At 41.8% G+C, this 21,088-nt stretch overlaps 1 protein-coding gene across 4 annotated transcripts in view; it reads left to right on the top strand.

Moving 5' to 3' along the window:
- CDC42BPA (CDC42 binding protein kinase alpha) overlaps window positions 1-21,088 on the top strand; it is a 165,230-nt gene that overhangs the window by 137,870 nt on the left and 6,272 nt on the right. For 3 of the 4 annotated variants that reach the window (XM_081903652.1, XM_081903651.1, XM_081903650.1), the window contains 4 exons: window positions 453-537; window positions 2,625-2,748; window positions 4,012-4,129; window positions 15,005-15,122. In XM_081903652.1, the coding sequence (XP_081759778.1) occupies window positions 453-537; window positions 2,625-2,748; window positions 4,012-4,129; window positions 15,005-15,122 (445 nt within the window). Of the gene's footprint in view, window positions 1-452; window positions 538-2,624; window positions 2,749-4,011; window positions 4,130-9,606; window positions 9,793-15,004; window positions 15,123-21,088 lie in introns of all 4 variants that reach the window. The other variant, XM_081903653.1, reaches the window with a different exon arrangement.

The following is a 21,088-nucleotide window of genomic DNA, read 5'->3' as shown; positions in this document are numbered from 1 at the left end:
ACTTATAAAAGAATTCCCTATCTGCGTTTATCATTTGTTATGCAATACAATTCCTCCTCCCCCTGAAATTCTCATACACCAGTAATTTTTAAAATTATGATATTGAGAATTATTGCATGATCACTCGTAAGGCTTTAGCTGATCATTGTGTTTTTAATTTCTTTTTTTTTTAATTCAAACTGCATCATTTCCTCCATTGAAAAACACCTTGTGAACTTCTGTTTAATATTATGAACAAATGAAAATGAAAAAATTATACACTATCTCAGATCTTAGGTAAAATGACTCCAGGTTTTTGGCAAAGGTTTCAACACTAATTCACTAATCAGTTTCAGAGTGTGTGTTTTTAAGACTGTTGTTAATTATTGTTCTGCATCATTAGCCTTTGAGTTTCAGAAATATTTTACTAAAGCCAATATTTACTAAGCTACTCATAACTCATGTGCTTTCAGGTACGTCCTTTGAACACAGAAGGATCGCTGAACGTTCTTGGACTAGAAACAGTGAGGTTAATATATTTCAAAAACAAGATGGCAGGTGAGTGAAAGAAGATTCCTCACTAAAATTAACTTATTGATATAACCCAGGGTTGTGGAACCTGTGGCTCTTCAGACATTGCTGGACTACTGTTTCCATCATCCCTGACCAATGGCTATGCTGATGGGAGTTAAAGCCCAACAACACCTGGAGGGTCACAGGATCCCAATCCACAATATAGCCCATTAAATATTGTGTATCATTGTTGATTCAGTCTCGTATAAGACATTTTTGGTTGGCCTTACAACCATTTCAGCTGTAATCTGACAAAGGCACTCATTCTCTCAGGGTTAAGAACAAAATTATGAAAAAGTTATTGTACCGTGTGCCCTAAATAGCTGGGAGACTATGGAGACACTAGTCAGCAGCTTGATTGACTTGGAAATCTATTATTTTATTCTGGCCTACCACTTGTGATTCGTAGATGTTTTAGGTTCTGCTTATTTTTCCATAAATAAAATGGAAATTTTTATTGCTATTTTCTCAAACTTACAGAATAATTCTCTGCCAAAAAAAGACTCCTGAAGCAGTTAACAATAACACCTGCATAAATACAATAAAATCACAAACACAACTACACTTTTTGAAAAACCCAGTCCTTGATCACAACACTAGTTGTAATAATATATATGTTTATTTGGGTTGGTAAAACTTAGTCCAATCAGTATAGTCACCATTGACATTTAAGATCTGCACTGTAAATAACAATGAGAAGAGGAAACAAAAGATTAGAAATTATGTTGGCATATATATTTACCACTCCCTGTCCTGAGTGAAGTGCAAAGATTACATTATCACAAGAAATGAGTATATTTTTCTTTATAAATGTTTTAGAATATTGAGTGCTTATAGAATATTGAGTGTATGTTCCTAGTATCAGAAAGTAGGTTATTTATTTACAGAACCTAGGATCAGTTATTTAATCCTAGAGCAGGTTAGAAAAAACAATAAAGCTATATAAAAATAAAATGAAAACTATTTGAAAAGCAAGGAGGATATAATAGTACAACAGCTTCACAGCAACCAGTTTGCAATTCAATATTAAATCAGTCCCATGCAAAACTGGGTGAAGAGGTAAGCTTTTAATTGGTGCCAATTTTGATTTACCTGAAAATAATTTGGTTCTGTCGATCTTACAAAAAATGGATAAACAACAGCAGAATTATTAGGGTTAGATGAAGTGATCTTTTCCTTTTTCCTGCTTAGTGCTAGAATTCAGTTATCTACGTGAGTTTTTCTCAAAGCAGATCTCAAAATTTCCCCCCCCCCCAAATCATTGAAGCACAGTCTCAAATACCTACACAGGTATTAGTGCAGGTGTAAGGTTACCTACCCCAAATAAATGGAAATGGAAGCATTTACTTAAGCATCCTGCTGTACTAACTTTTCTTCCCCTTCTATCCTACCATAACTTCTTGGATCATTCTCCCTGTACAAGTACCCACTTTGTATCATGTACCAAACATCATTCATTATATATATATATGCAGCTTTAAAATATAGTTGTCTGCTCAGAAATAAGCACTACGGATTCCACTGAGACTCAGAGTTAACTCAGTAATGTGTTTAATTAAGCCCCAATGCATTTGTTTCCTTTGAAAGGAGGTGACTTGGGAGCTGAGAAGTAGGGAAGAGCTTAACACTTTCCTTATTTGCTGCTGCTGCTGCTGCTGCTGCTCAAAAGATTGCCATCCCTAATCCACTTTGCTTCCCTTGCCCCCATGTTTGAATCTCAGAGGAAGGCTAATTTGGGGCTGGAGAAGCAGTGGGAAGGAAGCAGGTTAAGCACCCTCCTCCCTTTGTACTTAATGTCTCAAAATCTCCCCCTCCCCAACTTAAAAAGGGGAGGTGAACTTTTTAAAAGCATGTTTGCATGTGATACACAATTAGCGTTGGATTGCAGTCACAGAAATAGTGTTTTACAGTTTCTTCTTCCTACATTATTTTTGTGTTTGTTTATATAATTTCCCAGGGGCTCTGTTTAGATAACAACCCAGAATAGGGGAAATACCTAGCTTAATACGCTTTTAACCATTTTATTAATTTACTTAATATGGAACCTGCTGGGTTTTTTGCATCTTTCCTAGAGGGTGATGAGCTGGTGGTTCCCGAGACATCCGATAACAGCCGGAAGCAAATGGTCCGAAATATCAACAATAAACGCCGTTACTCATTCAGAGTGCCTGAGGAGGAGAGGATGCAACAGAGGAGGTCGGTATTCAACCTGTACTTGTCTTCTGTACATGCCTGTAGGCCCTGAAGACTTGTTTGTCTGCTGTCAATGTAGTATTTTTGTTTGTTAGAACAGACATTTGTCTCTCTTCCCTTACATTTACTCTTTGTATATACTTTGTATAAACACCAATCTAAAAGATTTAGTCCATTTAAAATTAAATCCTTGTGCAAAACAATTACTGTAATTTTCTGAATGCATGCCTCCATGTACTGTATATATGTACATTTGCGTGTGCGTGTGTGTGGATATACTGTATATATGAAGATTGATAATAAAATTTTTTACAAAAGAGGATTACATTACTAATTATGCATACGTATTACTTTCAAAGTACTTGCTGTTGTACTTTTTGGCAATGCTCATCCCATACTCTGTAACATTCCTCAGTGTTTAGATGTTCTTTATTTAACTGTCCCCTTGCGTGGCTTCTACGTAACAAATGGCTCACCTTGGAAAATGGTGTCTTGAGGTATATGAAAAAACTACAAACCTTTCTGAATATTAAGAAAATGTTTTCAGTAAGCACAGGACTGATATTTCAGTGTTTCTGGCCAAGTGTTCTTTCCATCCATAGAAGTTTACATGTAACTGCAGGAAGGACATATGTAAAGAACAGAACTTCTTCTCAAATTGCCAAACTTTTCACTGGTAAAGGTAGCTAGATCTGCTTTTCTTTCTGTAAAGCTATTATAGCAGCACTTATTGTATGATTGGCTAGTTTTATGCTTTCTGCTTTTCAAAGATGCAGAGAACTCTTAAAGCATTTAGAATGGCACCTTTCTTTACAAACTCTTAAAGTTATTGTGACAGTTAAATATGAAGGGTAGTGCAATATTCTTCTAATTCTTCTTCTTCTTCTTTTTTCTTCTCCTGTCCTTCACCTCTGCCTCCATCTTTGCAGTGCCAGGTCACCACTGAGCCCGCAACTGCACCTTTTCTTGAATGTTGTCTCAACTCCCTCTCTGAGTCTCAGTAGCCCTATGGACTTTTTACGGGCATGGGCTTTTAAGGCTTTAAACCAAACTTCTGTTCTTCCCGACCCTTTCCCCTTTCATCAGGCTGAGAGCTGGCATAGAATCAACACCAGAAGTTAAAGTTACCCTCCTTTGAAACCTGGCCAGATATTTTTATTTATGTTTTAAAGTAACTTATATGAATATGTATGTAAATATATATTTCACCATTTTTACGAATATCCACATGGACAAAATACCTGACCTGGCTATCCTCTCTTGCAGGGAGATGCTACGAGATCCAGAAATGAGAAATAAATTAATTTCTAATCCAACTAACTTTAACCACATAGCACACATGGGCCCAGGAGATGGTATACAAATCCTCAAAGATCTACCTATGGTAAGTATATGAGAGTGTGTCCACACATAGATGTTATTGTTCTATATAGTAGATAAAATGAACATATAGGCATTAAATTGTGATATAAATTGGAGTTGAACAGTTAGAAGGTTTTAATGAAATAAAAAGTGACTTTCATGGGCAGGGGCTTGAAAGTGATAAAAATAGAGAAATACAAATCTTAGGAACATAGGAAGCTGCCTTAAGTCCTTTTCCCATCTTGCCAACTCGTCTGTCCTGCCTAGATGTGACGTTCCTGGTTCTCACACAATAGGTGCTTGGAAAGACCTCCTCCTAAAATACCGTATTTTTCACCCTATAGGACGCACTTTTTCCTCTCCAAAAATGAAGGGGAAATGTGTGTGCGTCCTATGGGGCGAATGCAGGCTTTCGCTGAAGCCTGGAGAGCGAGAGGCCTCGGTGCGCACCGACGTCTCTCGCTCTCCAGGCTCCAGGAAGCCATCCGCAAGCCTTGCACGCCCGGGGGGAGTTCCGCCGGGAGTGCAAGGCTTGCGGGCGGCAGCCTGCAGCACGGAGCACGGGGCACCCTCCGGAGGACGCCCAGTGCTCCGCGCAGGTGTCCGCTAGTCTTGCGCACCCGGGGATCTCCCCCCGGGAGCACAAGGCTTGCGGGCGGCAGCACGGAGCATGGGGCGCCCTTCGGAGGCCGCCCCGTGCTCCGCACTGGTGTTGGCAAGCCTTGCGCACCCAGGGGATCTCCCCCCGGGAGCCGAAGGCTTGCGGGCGGCAGCCGGCAGCGCGGAGGATGGGGCGCCCTTCGGAGGCCGCCCCGTGCTCCGCGCTGGTGTCCGCAAGCCTTGCGCACCCGGGGGATCTCCCCCCCGGGCGCGCATGGCTTGCGGGCGGCAGCCGGCAGCGCGGAACACGGGGCGCCCTTCAGAGGATGCCCCATGCTTCGCGCAGGTGCCCGCAAGCCCTGAAACAGAGGGCTCCCCATGCTGCGGACAGTAGCCTGCCGCCCAACGCGCGGGGTGCCCTGAAGCAGAGCGCCCCTCCCGCCAGGCAGATATCGGCCAGCCCACAAGCTCGGGGGACAGTGGGGAGGCGCAGCACCGCCATCCCACTGTTCCCCGACCTGGTTTGGGGGGGGAAATAAAGGGGGGGAAATTTCCTTTATTTCCCCCCCCAAAAAGTAGGTGCGTCCTATGGGACGGAGCGTTCTATGGGACGAAAAATACGGTAAGTTTAACTAGAGATACCACAAGGTGAACCTGTCACTGGCAGTGCCCAAGTTTACTTTCCATAAAAGTTAACGTTTAACAGTTAAATATCAATGGCTACATCTGTTGGACACACCAGTTCCACAGTTACGTTAATTAATGGATACAGATAAGGAAGTCATTCCACACAGTAACCTCATGGTAGCTTACGCAATAGTTCTTGAATAGTTACAACCATTGGTGAAATGCAGAAATCAGGATACCTGCCCCTCCCATTTTTTAAATTGTTTGGGGGGGTGCTTTGGTTGGGGATTTTTTTTTTAAGGCTAGTCTGCTTCTTAGTCTGTGTTGTATTTGTTTGGCGAGTGTAGGTGTTTTACCTGTTGTTGGGGTGGGGGGTGGGCTCTGAGCATTGACCGTATTTGCCTATGAAATGTGACCACAACAGTTTCTTACATTTCTAAATGTGTCCTGGGTCCCAAAAGGGTGAGTCGCCCTGAAGTTCAGTATTCAGCAAAATAACAGGCTGGGCCAAGTTCTTGCTTCTGTCTGCAGGGTACACAAGTGTCCCACCAGTTTTTTGTTTCTTCTCCAGATCTTCATGTTATCTGTTCTTCCCTGCTGTATATACAAAAGCATTCTGTTTTCTTTTCCCGCATATTTTTCTAAATTATTTGAGCTATACAAGAGGACATGAAAGAAGAGAGGATCACGGCAGGTGCTAAGAAACAGTTCACTGTTTATTTTCTCATATGTGCAGCCAGCAAAATTCACAGCCCAGGATTTATCTGTATAAAGGATTACCCTTTTGTGTGGTCTTCCCTCATGATATATACCAGACACAGAGTCCTCTTCCTCATATTTTCATGATTCTGTAGGTTTCAAGCATCCCCCGCCAACATAGTAAATGACAGCTCTCCCCACATTAGGGTTGCTGTGCTGATTTTGTCTGTTTAAAATTTGCCATCGTTCTAACTAAACAAGCAAAAGAGGATCCTATTCAAATGCCTGTAGGAACATATTAGTAAATTATTTGACTTCCTTGGGTACCTACAATTTTTTTTTCTATTAAACTTCAGTAAAAATTAAACATTGCGCCTGATTTATCAGTATGCAAAGACACTATTTCTGTATACTAGCCAAGGTATGTGCATCAATTAGTTTGAAGCTGATGGTTTTTAAAATTAATCAACTGCAGCAGATATTTCCATTTTTACAACAACAAAATTAAGCTATTTAGTGCTTTATCAGTGGTGGGAATCTCCAGCCCACAGATCAAATGTTGCCCACCAGGCCTCCCTGTTGGGCCCATAAAGCCATTTTCAAGAAGCCACCCCCATGCTATGTGTGTAAGGGCAGAACATCAAAGGAACAACTGGGGACCCAAAGCTCTCGGCTGTTCCTTTGTTCAAGCAAGGTGTGCAGTTTAAAGGATACACACAGAGGGGGGTGTTTGAAGGCGTGTTCCCATCGCATCAGCTGCTGGAACATGTCTTGCTCAAGGCATTTAAACTTTGGAAGTATGAAGGAGCAAGGTGGAGGTGCCCTCCAAATACATGGGAGCCTGCCTCCAATCTCCTCCCCCTCCACTTTTCCTACAAGCCTCTGTGGCTTGAAGGACACACAGAAGGGGAGGGTGTCTGAAAGCCCTTTATAAACACCCCTGCCCAAGGATATTTAAAGAAGGGCTTTTTGAAAGCCCCATGGTTTGCTTTGAAGTCCTGACAATTGGGGCTTCAAAGAGAGGCATCACCTGAGGTCACTATGATGTCAGGTGATAGGCTGGTGGGTGGCCCTGCCCACCTGTCAACTTCAGCAAGAAAAGGATTCTGAGCCCTGTGGTATGTGGATAAGACATTATTTGAAGTTGACTTATTATGAAACTTTCCAGAGTTTGTTTTAATGAAATGCTACACCGAGGTTCTGTAAAAGTGAAACTAAACCCCATGGAAGTCATCATCCACGTGCACAGGAAGAGGAGGGGAAATTGTGTGGGCCCGATTCATTACTCAGGCTTGTTCAGGCTCATCTACACAGCACTAAACCATGGTTTAGTATTACATTACAAAGCCAGTGTGTAATGAGTCTGAAATATGATGGCAGTGTAATGTGATACACTGTTTTCCTTCCTGATGGGTCATACAACTCTGGTGATCTTCCCGTTTGTGTATATGCAGTACTAATTGAATAATTGGGCTCCATGGTAGCAGCAAGTAGGAAGCAAGAGTTCTTCCATAAAGTGTATAAAAATTAACAGCTGGTCCTTCAGCAAAATCTCCTACAGGATTTTCCTCTTACATGGAAATCACTGAAATTAGAACATGATCTACATTTGAGGGTACATGTAGGGAAACTGATGTGTTTGCGAATGCTCTAGTAAACAAGGGTGTACATTCAGGGTTGTTCCCCCCCCCCGCCCCCCGGAGTATCTAGATGTTTGGATGACTGGTACATGAAGGAAGATAGAGCCAAAAACATTAGTAACTCCTCCCCATACTGTGTTTCCTTGCAATCAAATGTTTGCAGTTGTTTCGTTTATTAATAAGAAAATGGGAGTAGGATTTTGCCACCAGCTATATTTTTTCCTTTGTCTGAAGAGTACCATGCTAGGGAAGGTAGGCTTGGATTTTATATTGCCATATTTTTATTCTAGTATACTGTAGCTGTCCCCAGCACACTGAGTGAGGGATGTATTCTAGTGCACCATTCAGAAACAGGGCTGTTGTTTCCCAGTGGTGGGGATGCCTACTGAAAGTGGCGCTTCTTAGGAAGATTGGCTGCATCAAGATGTGTGAGATCATTGTATGTTTGCAAGAGATGATAATGAAAATTGCTCTTATCTGACTGTTTTAGTCCTATGATCATCAGTCACGTTGAGTTCAGTCAGACTTGCTTCTCTGTGGACATGTATAGTATTTCACTGTTAATTTTGTGTCAGTTCTTGGGTCTTCTTTGTTACGAATGAATGAAAGTTTATTTTTCTAAGATAGTTTTAAAGGCAGTCTTGTTCTTTTTTTAAGAAAAAGAAAAACCCCATACACTTAAGCATCTAGCTTTTTACCACTAGATGGAGCTGATTTTGCAGGGTAAACTTTTATTAAATTATGTGTTGAATAAATGACATTTTAAAAATCTACAAGGCTTACAATACAATTATATATAGATACAGGAATACATAAGGAATATCAGGAGCTGCTTTATACTGAGTTGGACATTTGGTCTATCTAGCTCAGTATTGTTTACACAGATTGGCAGCAGTTATCCAGGGTTTTAGTTTACCTGTGTGGAAAAAGATTTATTTTCTTTCTTTTTGTGATGTTCACACTTTTTCTTTTTGTTAACTAAGGGGAATGAAAGGAAAGGGAAAAAGAGAAAAAGCTATAGATTCATAAATGTAAACGTTATTCAAAAACTAGACCACATAAATCTGGGAGGTGTACACAATGGATAATAATACAACAACTACTTTGTCATCTAACCTGCAACAAAAAAGGTACATGAAGTCCTTGACTTGGCCAAGGCCTAACCCATAACTAACTTAAATCTGTAGGTTTAAAAAGGGTCTGTTCTGAGTATGACTTAGATACCACACATTTTTTTTCCATTGTACAGTAGAATATGTACATCACATATTCTCATGGGATTGAATTGGCTGTGTGAGAATGTCTGGTCCTTTGTATACCATGTACGTTAAGCCCACTTGTGTGTGTCTGATGGGACTGTGAAAGTAAAGCCTCTGCCGCCTGACCTACCTGTACTACCCAAGGTGTGATGCCATCATAGAAGTCACTAGTAACACATCATGCCTTTTTCAGTCCATTTGCTAATTCAAGCAAGCTGTGAGCAGGTGAGTTTCCAGTGAAGCTCTACTCTGAGTAGCACAGGTGGTAGGGGGAAGGAGGGGACAGGTGAGCCAGGATGTAACTGTGATGTTTGTAGTACATGTCAATGTCTGAAGGCAGGAGAAGGGCATATGCTAGACTGCAGTTCACATGCCACTGCTCACTCTCTTCAAGTTAGTAATGAGTACTTTGGAGAGTGAGATTCTAAAATACGATGGTGGTTGTGGTTGTGTATGTACAAAAGCAGTCTCTGGAAATGGGTCAGGCAGTATGCAGATGATAAATATGCCTGTTGATTTACAAGCCTCATTTTTAATGAGCATATGCTCCATGATTTGTATTCCTAAGATCACAGATATCCTCCCTCATTATCTCTCTTTCTCTTTCTCTGTCTCTTTCTCTGTCTCTCTATCTCTCTCTGTCTCGCTCTCTGTATCTCTCTTGTCTTTGATAGCCAAGCTCCCCTTATCCACCCTCTCATCATCACTCCCATCTCATCTCTTCTCCAAGCAACTTCGAGCACATCTATCACATGACTGTTAACTCAGCTGAAAATTTCCTCTCCCGTGATTCCATAAACCGTGCATATTCCCCACCTCTACGCTCTGTCCCTCGTACACCAGCCTTTATGAATATAAGGGTATGAATTGTTCAGCCAGGTGTTCCTGCTACTAACACTGTGTGGTGTTCCTTCTTTTTTGGCCTGGCTAATATCTGGCAAGATTTCAGCTTTGCAGTTGGCTTCATTTGTGTCTGGATCTTTCTTTTTTTCCTTTTGCTTCCCTTCAGTTACATTTCTCTGTAACCCCCAAATGAGGGGTGTGAACTTGGGCAACTACCAAAGTAGAAGTCCTTGACCTTTTCCCAAAATTACTAAGTATTCAAAACAACTTTTGCAATCCCACTAAAATTCTCCAGAGAATTTCACATGAGTTTCCCAATTCAAAGGACCCACAGTGAGGAGACTGGCGTCCTAAAACATGTTCGGTACATTGCGCATGCCTCCCCACAGTCCCCTTGTCCACTGAGATTAATAGATTCATAGGGGACTTGAAGGAAGCCCAGTGGTGCATCTCAACAGGATTTATGTGATAATTATGGAAAGCTCCAAAGACTTACACCTGTGGCTTTTCTTTGCAACAGACAAGACTTAAACAGTTGGATGGAAATTTGGCTGCATGCCAAATGACAGAATGAGGCCTATGTATTAGAGATAACCTTGCGTATAGTGTTGGAATTCTGCATTTCAGTATGGTAATAGAATTCTGTCCACTTAATAGAAACATCAATCTGATCTGATTTACATGACTTCTGCCACACTGCCCATGCACATACATGCTGCTGTACAGGGTCCTATAACAAAAAGAAAACCCTGTGCCCTGCCTTGAGGAGTTTGCAGTCTACATTCCAACTTTGCGGAGGCAGCAGAGAGAAGAAAGGAGAGATGGAGGCATATATATGTGCAGACGCAGTCTTACATACCTTCTTTTTTCTTGAAATCTTAGTCTTTTTCTTGAAATGTTAGGTGAAGGCAAAGAGCTTAAGGCAGAGACTTAACTGGGAGATGGAATTTGAGCTGGGATTGAAAGAGAGGACGGAGAACTCCTGTGCCTTGTGGATTTGGGAAGGGAAAGGAGGTCCTGATAAAGCAGGACTGGAGAAATGGGGGCGCCATTTAAGTGAGCAGGAGGCTGTGCCTCTTCTTATTTCTAGTTAGGTCTGTAGAAGAAGTAGGCTCTTGGTCTGTCAAGTACTTCCTAAAAATGTTTATTTATTTGTGGCCTAACAATCCTGGTCTAAAGGGAGGTGTCTCACAAATCTCTCCAATCCCGAACAGAACAATAAGGCTGAGCAAGTGGCTGAGCTTCAGGTTTGTTACCATTTGTGTCCTTTCGCATGTAGCTCATCTAATTCTCCTGCCAACAAGATTGTTTGCTGAACTGAATGACCCCCACTGAATGACCCAACTATATTTTCCAAGAAAGCATCTTACATTTGGTGGCTGTTAAGTAAATTGCTTCTCTTTTCTGAAGTTAAAAGTTCTACGCAGTGAGCTGCAATCAATTTTATATTTTCTACCTTTCAAAAGAATGACATTTCAGTCCTGCTGACAGAAATGCAGGATCTATAAATTGTTATTATAAATAAAAAATGTATTTTTTCCATTGAGATGTATTTGCTCTGAAGATTCGTTTGTTTACCTCTTTGGTCTGTTAAAAAAATAACATCGGTATTTTAAAGGAGATGCTATAGGGTTAAGCTTTACTACCATTTCCTAACTTGTTTTGAGCAACCATGGATTTTCTTTTTGTGCATGACGTGAAAAGCTTCTCTTTCTCAGTTCTCTGATCTTAGCAGTGAGTTGTACAAATGTTTAGGAAAAGAGCAGTGAGGCATTTGCTTTGAGGTAAAGAGCACCTAAGAATTAGATGGACTCTGCCTTTTAATCAAATAAAACGAGTGTATCTTTCTCATATACCTGCAGCTTTGTTAGTTGCCTCCACCTTATTTTAAAATTGATTGTGATCATTAGATCTACTTCCCCAAATAGGGTTACTCAGCCCTTAAAGGACCAGGTTCATAGCCTGGGGGTCACATTGGACCCACAGCTGTCCATAGAGGTGCAAGTCAACTCTGTGTCCAGGATGGCTGTCTACCAACTCCATCTAGTACGCCAGCTGAGACCCTACCTGCCCACAGACTGTCTCGCCAGAGTGGCACATGCTCTGCTTATTTTCCACTTGGACTACTACAATGCACTCTATGTGGGGCTACTTTTGAAGGTGACTCGGAAACTACAATTAATCCAGAATGTGGCTGCCAGACTGGGAATGCCCGCCGTGACCATATAACACCAATCCAAAAAGATCTACATTGGCTCCCAGTACGTTTCCAAGCACAATTCAAAATATTGGTGCTGACCTTTAAAGCCCTAAATGACCTCGGCCCAGTATACCCAGTATACCTCCATCACTCAGCCTAGACACTGAGGTCCAGCTCCAAGGGCCTTCTGGTGATTCCCTCATTGCAAGAAATGAGGTTACAGGGAACCAGGCAGAAGAAGGTCTTCGTGGTAGTTGCATGCACCCTATGGAACACCTGCCCATCAACCTTTCATAGACATCTGGAGGCAGCCCTCTTTCGGGACACTTTTAATGCTTGGTGGGTTTTCTCTCCCCCCACTCCCCATTCCCTCTGTACTTTTGTTGGAAGCCACACAGAGTGGTCTGGGCAACCCAGCCAGATGGGCAATGTATAAGAAAAAAATGGTTGTTGTTATCATCATCATCATCACCGTCATAAATGCCGTGCGTTCTGAGTGAAGGGGATGGGCTTGCAAGCTTCTTCTTTTACTCTGCATATCAGTGCACATTGACTCTTCCCCTCATCCTCCAGAGTTCATATTAATAAAGTCTAAAATCATTCCTCCTTGTAATATCCCAAATTGTTATGTTGCCCATATAATTTAGTAGGAGCCATTAGAAGAAACTGAACCAGCTCTCAGTACATTCTATATCCCTGTCCTGGATTCTGTTACTTGACTTTTAAGTCAGTGTGCTTTCCAAATAAGTGTGTGTGTTATCTGTTGACTAAACTGTCAGTTTCCTGTTTTCTGACATGAAAGATTGACATTTTCAGTCTCTCTTCTGCACTCAGCTTTGGAAAAATGAGAGACACAGTTAGGAAGTATCTAAGCAACAGGTGGACATCAGGATGCTGAATTTCATGTGTTCTGATCAGTACCTATTTTCATTCCATTAGTATATGTTTTGTGTAGCCAGTGTTGCAGCTTCTGTGACTGAATATTGTTGCAGCCTGTATCAGATTCACTGCTTACTGGATAGCTTGGGTGGCTAGTGAATCACTTGAAAGCTTTCTAGCAGTCAACTTCATCCTGTAACCATATTTTGTTTTCTCCTACCATGAGTTGTTGATCACATTGCTAATGTGACTTGGGGAAGCAAGGAACTGACCTTTAATCTTTTAATTGAGAAGTGGGATCATAAACATACAGTGCAGAGGTGGCAAACAAACTGTTTAATGAGAGAAGCAGAAAACAATAATTAAGATTTATGCCTGTCAGATGCTAATTGGTGCATTGCATAAACAGAAAAACAGAAAAGCGATAGATTAATGGTAGAAGCATGCATTATAGAATCATGTGTTACATGCAACAACAACAACAGAATGCTATTATCACCGACTCAAACTCAGAAAAAAAAACTTTTATTTCATACATCCTTAAAATATGCCATTTATTCCAATTTTGTACAGGGGATAGTTGAATATAATCAAATAAATAATAATATAATCAAATAAGCTGTGGCTATCTGTTAAAGACCAACCAAGCAATAAGCCCAAAGGAATTCAATGAATTATAAGAGTGCATTCCTGAAATTTGAATGCATGCAGAGTACTAATTTTAGATGTCCTTATTACTGATGTGTTGAAAAACAAAACAAAAATGCAATGAAATATAATTCCTGAAAAATTATTATTATTTTAATTTTATTTATTTAATATATTTTTATCCTGCCTCTCAAAAAAATAGCTTCACTAAGTGGCAATCGTGTAACTTGAAACTCATAGTAACCTTTAAATTAGATTTTTAAGTATTGTCACTTAACTGTACACAGGGTTTATATGTTTACAAGTACACAAAGCAATAAGCCAATCAGTGCAATAATAAAACACAATATAATTGAAATATTCAGGAGGTATTGAAATAAGCAGCAGATAACAAGTGTATACTTAAAGACCCATGTAAAAATTATTATTTTTATTTATTAAATTTGTATACAGCCCTTCATCCAAATATCTCAGGGCAGTTCACAGCCTAAAAATACAGAATAAAACCACAAAATACATAATAAAAACAAGGGGAAAATGAAACAAACCGGGCGCCAGATGAGCCTCCCTAGGGAGAGCATTCCACAAAAGAGGAAGCACTGCAGAAAAGGCCTGTTCTTGTGTTGCCACCCTCCTGACCTCTTGAGGCGGTAGCACATAAAGAAGAGCCTCAGGTGATGCTCACAGGGTCCAGGTCAGTTCATATGGGGAGAGGCAATCCTTGAGGTATTGCAGTCCTGAATAAGGCACTTTGAGCTGAGAAGCTAATTAGAACCCACCGGAGTCGGGCCAGGAATGGTGTAATGTGATCAAACCATCATGCACCAGTGAGCAATCTGGCCACCAAATTCTGCATCAGCTGAAGTTTCTGAGCCATCTTCAGAGGCAGCCTTCTTCAGAGGTAGCATATTGCAGTAATCTAACCTTGTAGGGATTGTTAGTGTCTGAACCCTTCCAACCCTCAGAAAGGGTGGTCCTGGGAATAAATTCAGTGCCTATTCTTTTTCTACCCAATGTGTTTCAGAAAAGTCCTTGAAAGTGAAAGCATCTTGAGATGTAGTAAAGAGAGCGGGAGAACTGGGAGATGCAAAAATCCATGTTGATAGTAAATAATTGGAGCAGGTGCTATATAGCATCTAGTCTCTGGCTACATTGCTTAGCTGTCTGCGTCCATGCAGACTTTTAACATTGAAGACATTACACTAGGGTGTGGGATAGGTTTCAAATGCCTAAGAAAATATCAGAATTTAGGAGAAAACCTTGCATATTTGGCTACTTACTGCCACATACAAATTAGCATTTTGCAGTTGCTGCTGACGGCATTCTGCGTGGTTCCATCCACAGTGCTTATTTATAGAAAGTAACCTCTGCAGTCTTGCCTACCTGCCGCCTAGATAACCTGGAGACCAAGGCATTGTTTGACCATTTGCTTGGACTGTAGTTTGATAACCTTGGCATTTCCACTGTAAATGATTTTGCCTCTTTCCTGTTTCTCTTTGCAGAACCTTCGACCTCAGGAAAGTCGGACCATGTTTAGCGGTTCTGTCAGTATTCCATCAATCACAAAATCCCGCACTGAACCTGGACGCTCCATGAGTGCTAGCAGTGGTTTGGCGGCAAGTAAGTTGCTGCACCTTATCTCGGACATATAATGCAGAGTCCGTCCACATATATACAAGTGACTGGACTGGGGGGGGGGCAAAGAAGCATGGTGTCACAAGTGACTTTTGAAACTCTCCGGTGCTGGCATGGTCCCCTGCTTGTGTTGGTAAGGTACCCCACACCAACACAGATCTGGCACATGTCCAATACCGGGGGGGGGATTGGGAATATTGTTTGTTTCAAATACTTTGACTCCTGCCTTCCAATCATAGACTTCAAGGCACCTTACAACTGGTTTTTTCCTCATAAAACAATATTAACATCTAGCAGAACACAGCCAATAAGACTCTCATTAAAAACTGACATTCGAACAATATAACAAGAGTAGCAGTAAAATAAAAGTAACTGAAGACCACTGAATACCTGTCCCATTAAACTTTAATTAGTTTAATGTAAATGCCCAGTGCACTTCCTTCTTTAAAAGTCTCACCACGGCAGAGGATTTCGCGCAGCAGCTAAGAAGGGCAGGAGAGGCAGCATCTTCCCAAAAAGGAGTCCTGGAGCATGCGGTTTGTAAATCAAAAATAAGGTTTATTTACAAAACACCAAAAAACAACCCTGGCGACGAACCACACATCTCAGCAAAACACACACCCAAAGGGAGAAGGGGAAGAACAAACAAACAGGGGGACTATTTATACAGACTCATGTTCCTGGAAGCCTAATGACCTCCAGCTGCTCAGTGATTAGAGCGTTTCTGCTACTCTTTTAACCCTTTGATAGCAACACCCCCTCTCGCTCGTAACACTGAGCTGTACCAACCTTAATACAAATTTAAACCTGAACAGAAACATTTATGAGATTGCGGACTCAAAGCTTTTGTAAAACCGTCTGCGAGATTTTCTTGGCTTGGACAATACTTTAGTTCAATTAAACCTTGTTTTACACTTTGGCATACATTTTGATAACGGATATCCAAGTGTTTTGTGTGCGCCTTGAATTGACCTGATTTAGCTAGTTTAATACAAGGTTGATTGTCTTCCCACACTCTGATAGGTAGGGAACATTCTCCAAACAATTCTTGTACCAGTTGCTTATAAAATTCCAGTTCTCTACATATATCTGATAACGCATTGAACTCAGATTCAGTTGAACTTAAAGCTATAAGTGATTGTTTTCTTGATCTCCAACCAATTAGTGCATTTCCAAATTTTATCGCCATTCCTGACACTGATTTTCTATCTGGTCCAGCATCTGCCCAACTGCTGTCGGCCCAACATTCAAGTTGTGTGCTGCCCTCTGCTGATAGTTTTAAGCGAAAGCTTTTGGTAGTTTGGAGATACCTTAAAACTCTTTTTACTCCTTGCCAAGCATGCATTGACGGTTTTTCAGCTTGTCTACACAGCATGTTGACAGCATATGTTATATCGGGCCGAGTCCACTGTGCAATGTGGAGTAGACTGCCTATCGCTGACTGGTAAACCCCGGGATTACAGAACTCTGCCTTTTGCTCAGTTTGAGCATCCTTTGTGTAACTTAACTCCATTGGGGTTTTAACACCAGCACAGTTGTTCATTTTAAACCTTTCCAGCAACTGCTGGATTTTAGCTTCTTGGCTAAGCCAATAGTTACCATTTTCATCTTGCTGAATTTTAACTCCTAGATAAACAGATACATTGCCTAGTGATTTTATCTGAAACCTTTCTCCAAGCTTTGTGGCAAATTGTTGTGCAAGTTTATCATCCTTTCCACTGTATAATAAATCGTCAACAAATATCAAAACTGCTTCTTGTTCACATCCCGAGCCTTTTAGATAAAGACACGCATCTGCTGCGCTCTTTCTGAACCCCATGCTCTCTAGAGCATCGTTTAAGCAGGAATTCCAATTACGGGCGGACTGTTTCAACCCATAAATGGATTTGTGTAGGCGCCAGACCTGGTTTGGCTTGTCTCCTTCAAAACCTGGTGGTGGTGTCATATAGACTTCCTCCTGTAAGTCTGCATTTAAATAAGCCACATTGACATCAAAATGAAACAGCTTATTACCCTTCTTAGCTGAAGAGGCTAGAAGCATTCTTAATGACTCCGATCTTGAAGTAGGGGCATAGATTTGAGAATAGTGAACACCTTTGCGCTGCGAAAACCCTTTTGCAACTAGCCGGGCTTTATATTGCAACTCTTCAGTAGTTGTGGGCTTTAAACGATATACCCATCGACAACCTACAGCTTGTTGCCCTTTCGGAAGCTCTGTACTTGTAAACACACCGAGAGACTTCATTGAAGCCATCTCTTTTTCCATTGCTTCCTGCCACTTTACGGCTTCTGAGCTTGGAAGCTGTTGTACTTCCATATAGCTTTCTGGCTCACACTGTGCCATATTTACGTATACACTTGTCACCTTAAACCGCTCTGGCGGCTTGCCCTTCGTGGCGCGTTTTGACCTGCGCAATTGCTCCTCTTGTGCCCCCTCTGACCGTTGGCTGTCAGAATCCGTCTCAGACTTTATGTCTGGACGTGCCTCTAGGGATAAAGACCTCCGTTTAGATACCTCCCTTGGGCTTGGTGTTGCAGGTGACCTGCTTTGCTTTTGCTGTCTGCTAGGCCTACTGACTGGCGAAGTTGGAGCACTCCTAGATTCTGGCTTTTCTACCTTAGGAGAAGAACCTCGTGCCTGATCAGAATCTGCATCTGAACCATGTGCACCATCCCCTTCTGGCTCATCACTCTCTGGACTTTCTTTCTCAGCATGAATGCCTAAATCATCTCTCAAAATGTCAGGGTTAGCGTGTAAGTGAGTCCATCCGGACTGCTCACAAAAATCAGCGCTCCTACTGAGGACCACTCTTGTAGTATCCCCACCTGGGTCCACAAACCTCCAAGATTTGGCATGTGGTTCGTACCCGCAAAAGATGAGTTTCCTAGCCCTTGGACTTCCCTTTTTCCTTAACGCTTTTGGGATAAGTACATAGGCTTGAGATCCAAACACCCGAAAGTAATTAACTTTGGGCTTCTTCCCATATAAAGCAAAATAAGGCGTAGTATCAATTACCGAATTATATACTCGGTTCAGAATATGAGTAGCCGCCTGCCAGGCTTCCGCCCAGTAACTCTGAGGAAGTTTAGCATCAAACAACATAGAGTTTGCCAACTCTTGCAGAACCCTATTTTTACGTTCGGCCACGCCTCCTTCTTGGGGGGAATAAGGTGTAGACAGACGATGCTTAATTCCCTTTTTCTTAAAGAAATTCTGCAACACAGACCCGGTAAATTCTGACCCTCTGTCTGTCTGAAAAGCAAGTACTCTAGTACCGAATTCAAGTTCTACCGCATGAACCCAATTTTTAACTGTTTCTGCAGTATCTGCTTTTGTTTTGAGAGGAAAAAACCATGTAACCTTTGTTTTGTCATCCGAGAGACACAGTGCATACTTTGAACCTCCCATGCTAGCAACAGGCATTGGGCCACACAGGTCCATATGCACAAGTTGGAATACTTTGTCAGATTTCCTATCTGAACTGGGATAGCTGCATCTATGAACCTTCGCACTTTTGCATGCAGTACAATCCAAATACTTAGTACATTTGTTCAATTTGCACCCTTCTGATAATTCAGGTTGCCTTTTAACATACTGAAAATTAATATGCCCTAAACGGCGGTGCCATAAATGAACACAAGAATTATGGGTAGGCGTGTTCACACAACCAGCATGAACCTGTTCAACTTCATCTGGACTTGTCTCAAAATAATATAACCCATTTCTGCATTCCACCTGCAAAAGAGATACGTTATTCTTTGAAATAGTGCAAACCCCATTTTCAAACACAGTTTTAAACCCATTTCTATCAAGTTCTGACACAGACAAAATACACCCCTTCAGTCCCTTTAGCACGTAGGCATCAATTTCTGTTTGCAAACAATTCAAGAACACTGTGCCTACAGTCTCTAAGGAACGTTTAGTTGAATCTGCCATTGTCACAACTTTAGGGGTTTGCAAATGTCTGCAATTCTGCAAACGTACACTAGATGGCGCCACCAGGTGGTGAGATGCACCACTGTCGATCAACCAGCGTAGATTGCTGCCTTGGCCACGCCCTTGCATCAACGCCATTGCTGAAGCCATGTGCTGTGTGCTGTGGGAGTAGCCACGACCTCCTCCTCTTCTTCGACGTCCCCTGGAACTCCTTGTCTGGTAACTAGGGGTAACGGCCTTGTTGCTGTCTTGACCAGGTTCACGTGTGCAATTCCTGATTAGATGGGAAGGGGAACCACAGCGAAAACAGTGTCTAGCTGCAAAAGCATTTACTGTGTGCTCAAACTCAGCATCAACACTCTTAGGCACAGCATAACTCCCCTTTAAAGACAAACCTCTTTCTCTTTGCCTTTTATCCTGTTCATCCGCAAGCCGAGAAGAAATGTATTCAAGGGTTAATTCAGTTGAAGGCATAGCTTCCAAAGTTAGAGCTAGAGTCTCATAGCTTTTATCAAGAGAAGACAACAATATGTATGACTGCTGCTCCATAGAGAAAGGAATGCCCAGCTGTCTTAGTTGATTAAAGGCAGACACCATTTTGGCAATATGTTCTTTCACACACGCTCCCGGTTGGAGACGTAAATCAAACAAACATCTTGTAGCATGGATCTTGGCCCCCGCAGTGTTTCTGGAATTTAACCGCTGCAGAACCGTCCAGACCTCATGCGTGTTCTTTAACTCAGAAACATAAGGCATTTGCTCTGGTCCCACTGCCAAAACTAGTAGACCTTGGGCTTTCCTGTCGCGTTTCTGTGAAGCTGCTGCTGCTGCTTTGGCTTCTGCAGACGCGTCTGCAGCTGCCTGTAAAGGCGGTGCTTCAGTACAGCTCCACAACTCTTTTGCTTGCAACCAAACCCTTACTCTAGCCTTCCAATCTTGCCAATTTTTCCCATTGAGTCGCGTAAACGGGACAGTAAAACTTTCCTGGGACTCTGCCATCCTCCCTGGGGCTTAGGAACGATACTCACACACCTGTAGACCGTCTCCCAGCTGCTGAGGTGGCTCCTTGAGGAATCAGACGTCTTCCAGCGAGTACAAACTGCGCAGTGCCTCTTTAAAACTTTTCTAGGCACGTTGCAGGACTCAAGCTGCTTTGGAGGCTTTCGTTGTCAGCAACCGCTTCTGTCTTCACTCCAGTCCTTGCATAAATCACTCTGAACTGCTCTCCTTATCTCCTTCTTGACGTACAAACATCCATAACCTGTCCCATTAAACTTTAATTAGTTTAATGTAAATGCCCAGTGCACTTCCTTCTTTAAAAGTCTCACCACGGCAGAGGATTTCGCGCAGCAGCTAAGAAGGGCAGGAGAGGCAGCATCTTCCCAAAAAGGAGTCCTGGAGCATGCGGTTTGTAAATCAAAAATAAGGTTTATTTACAAAACACCAAAAAACAACCCTGGCGACGAACCACACATCTCAGCAAAACACACACCCAAAGGGAGAAGGGGAAGAACAAACAAACAGGGGGACTATTTATACAGACTCATGTTCCTGGAAGCCTAATGACCTCCAGCTGCTCAGTGATTAGAGCGTTTCTGCTACTCTTTTAACCCTTTGATAGCAACAATACCCAAGTAAATAGAATAGTTTTTATTTGTTACATAGTATGTAGGAAGGAAATGAGAGGAAATTCTTATTTGCAGAAATGAAGTTTGTTAAAGATGCAAAACGCCTATTATGTTGAAATCCTTGGTGGGGATTAATTTGAAGAAATACAAATAAAACACTACTAAAACAATAGCAACCAAGAGACTGTGAAGTCAAATTACACATTTAGTATAATTGGTGGTTTGGCCCAGTGTAAAACCAGATTGGTGCTGGGGGGTGTGTTTCAATGAATAATTGTTAAATAATTTACAGAGGATGCAGCTGGGAAACGGAAGAAGGCAGTTCAACAAAAATTAGCTTCAGGAAAACAATTACTAGAGCGTACAGCTATAATGCCTTCATATTT

The sequence above is a fragment of the Podarcis melisellensis genome (genome assembly GCF_964234715.1).
Source record: "Podarcis melisellensis genome assembly, chromosome: 3".
Lineage (NCBI taxonomy): Eukaryota > Metazoa > Chordata > Lepidosauria > Squamata > Lacertidae > Podarcis > Podarcis melisellensis.
The sequence above is the reverse complement of the archived record's forward strand: the minus strand, read 5'-3'. Positions and strand labels throughout refer to the sequence as shown.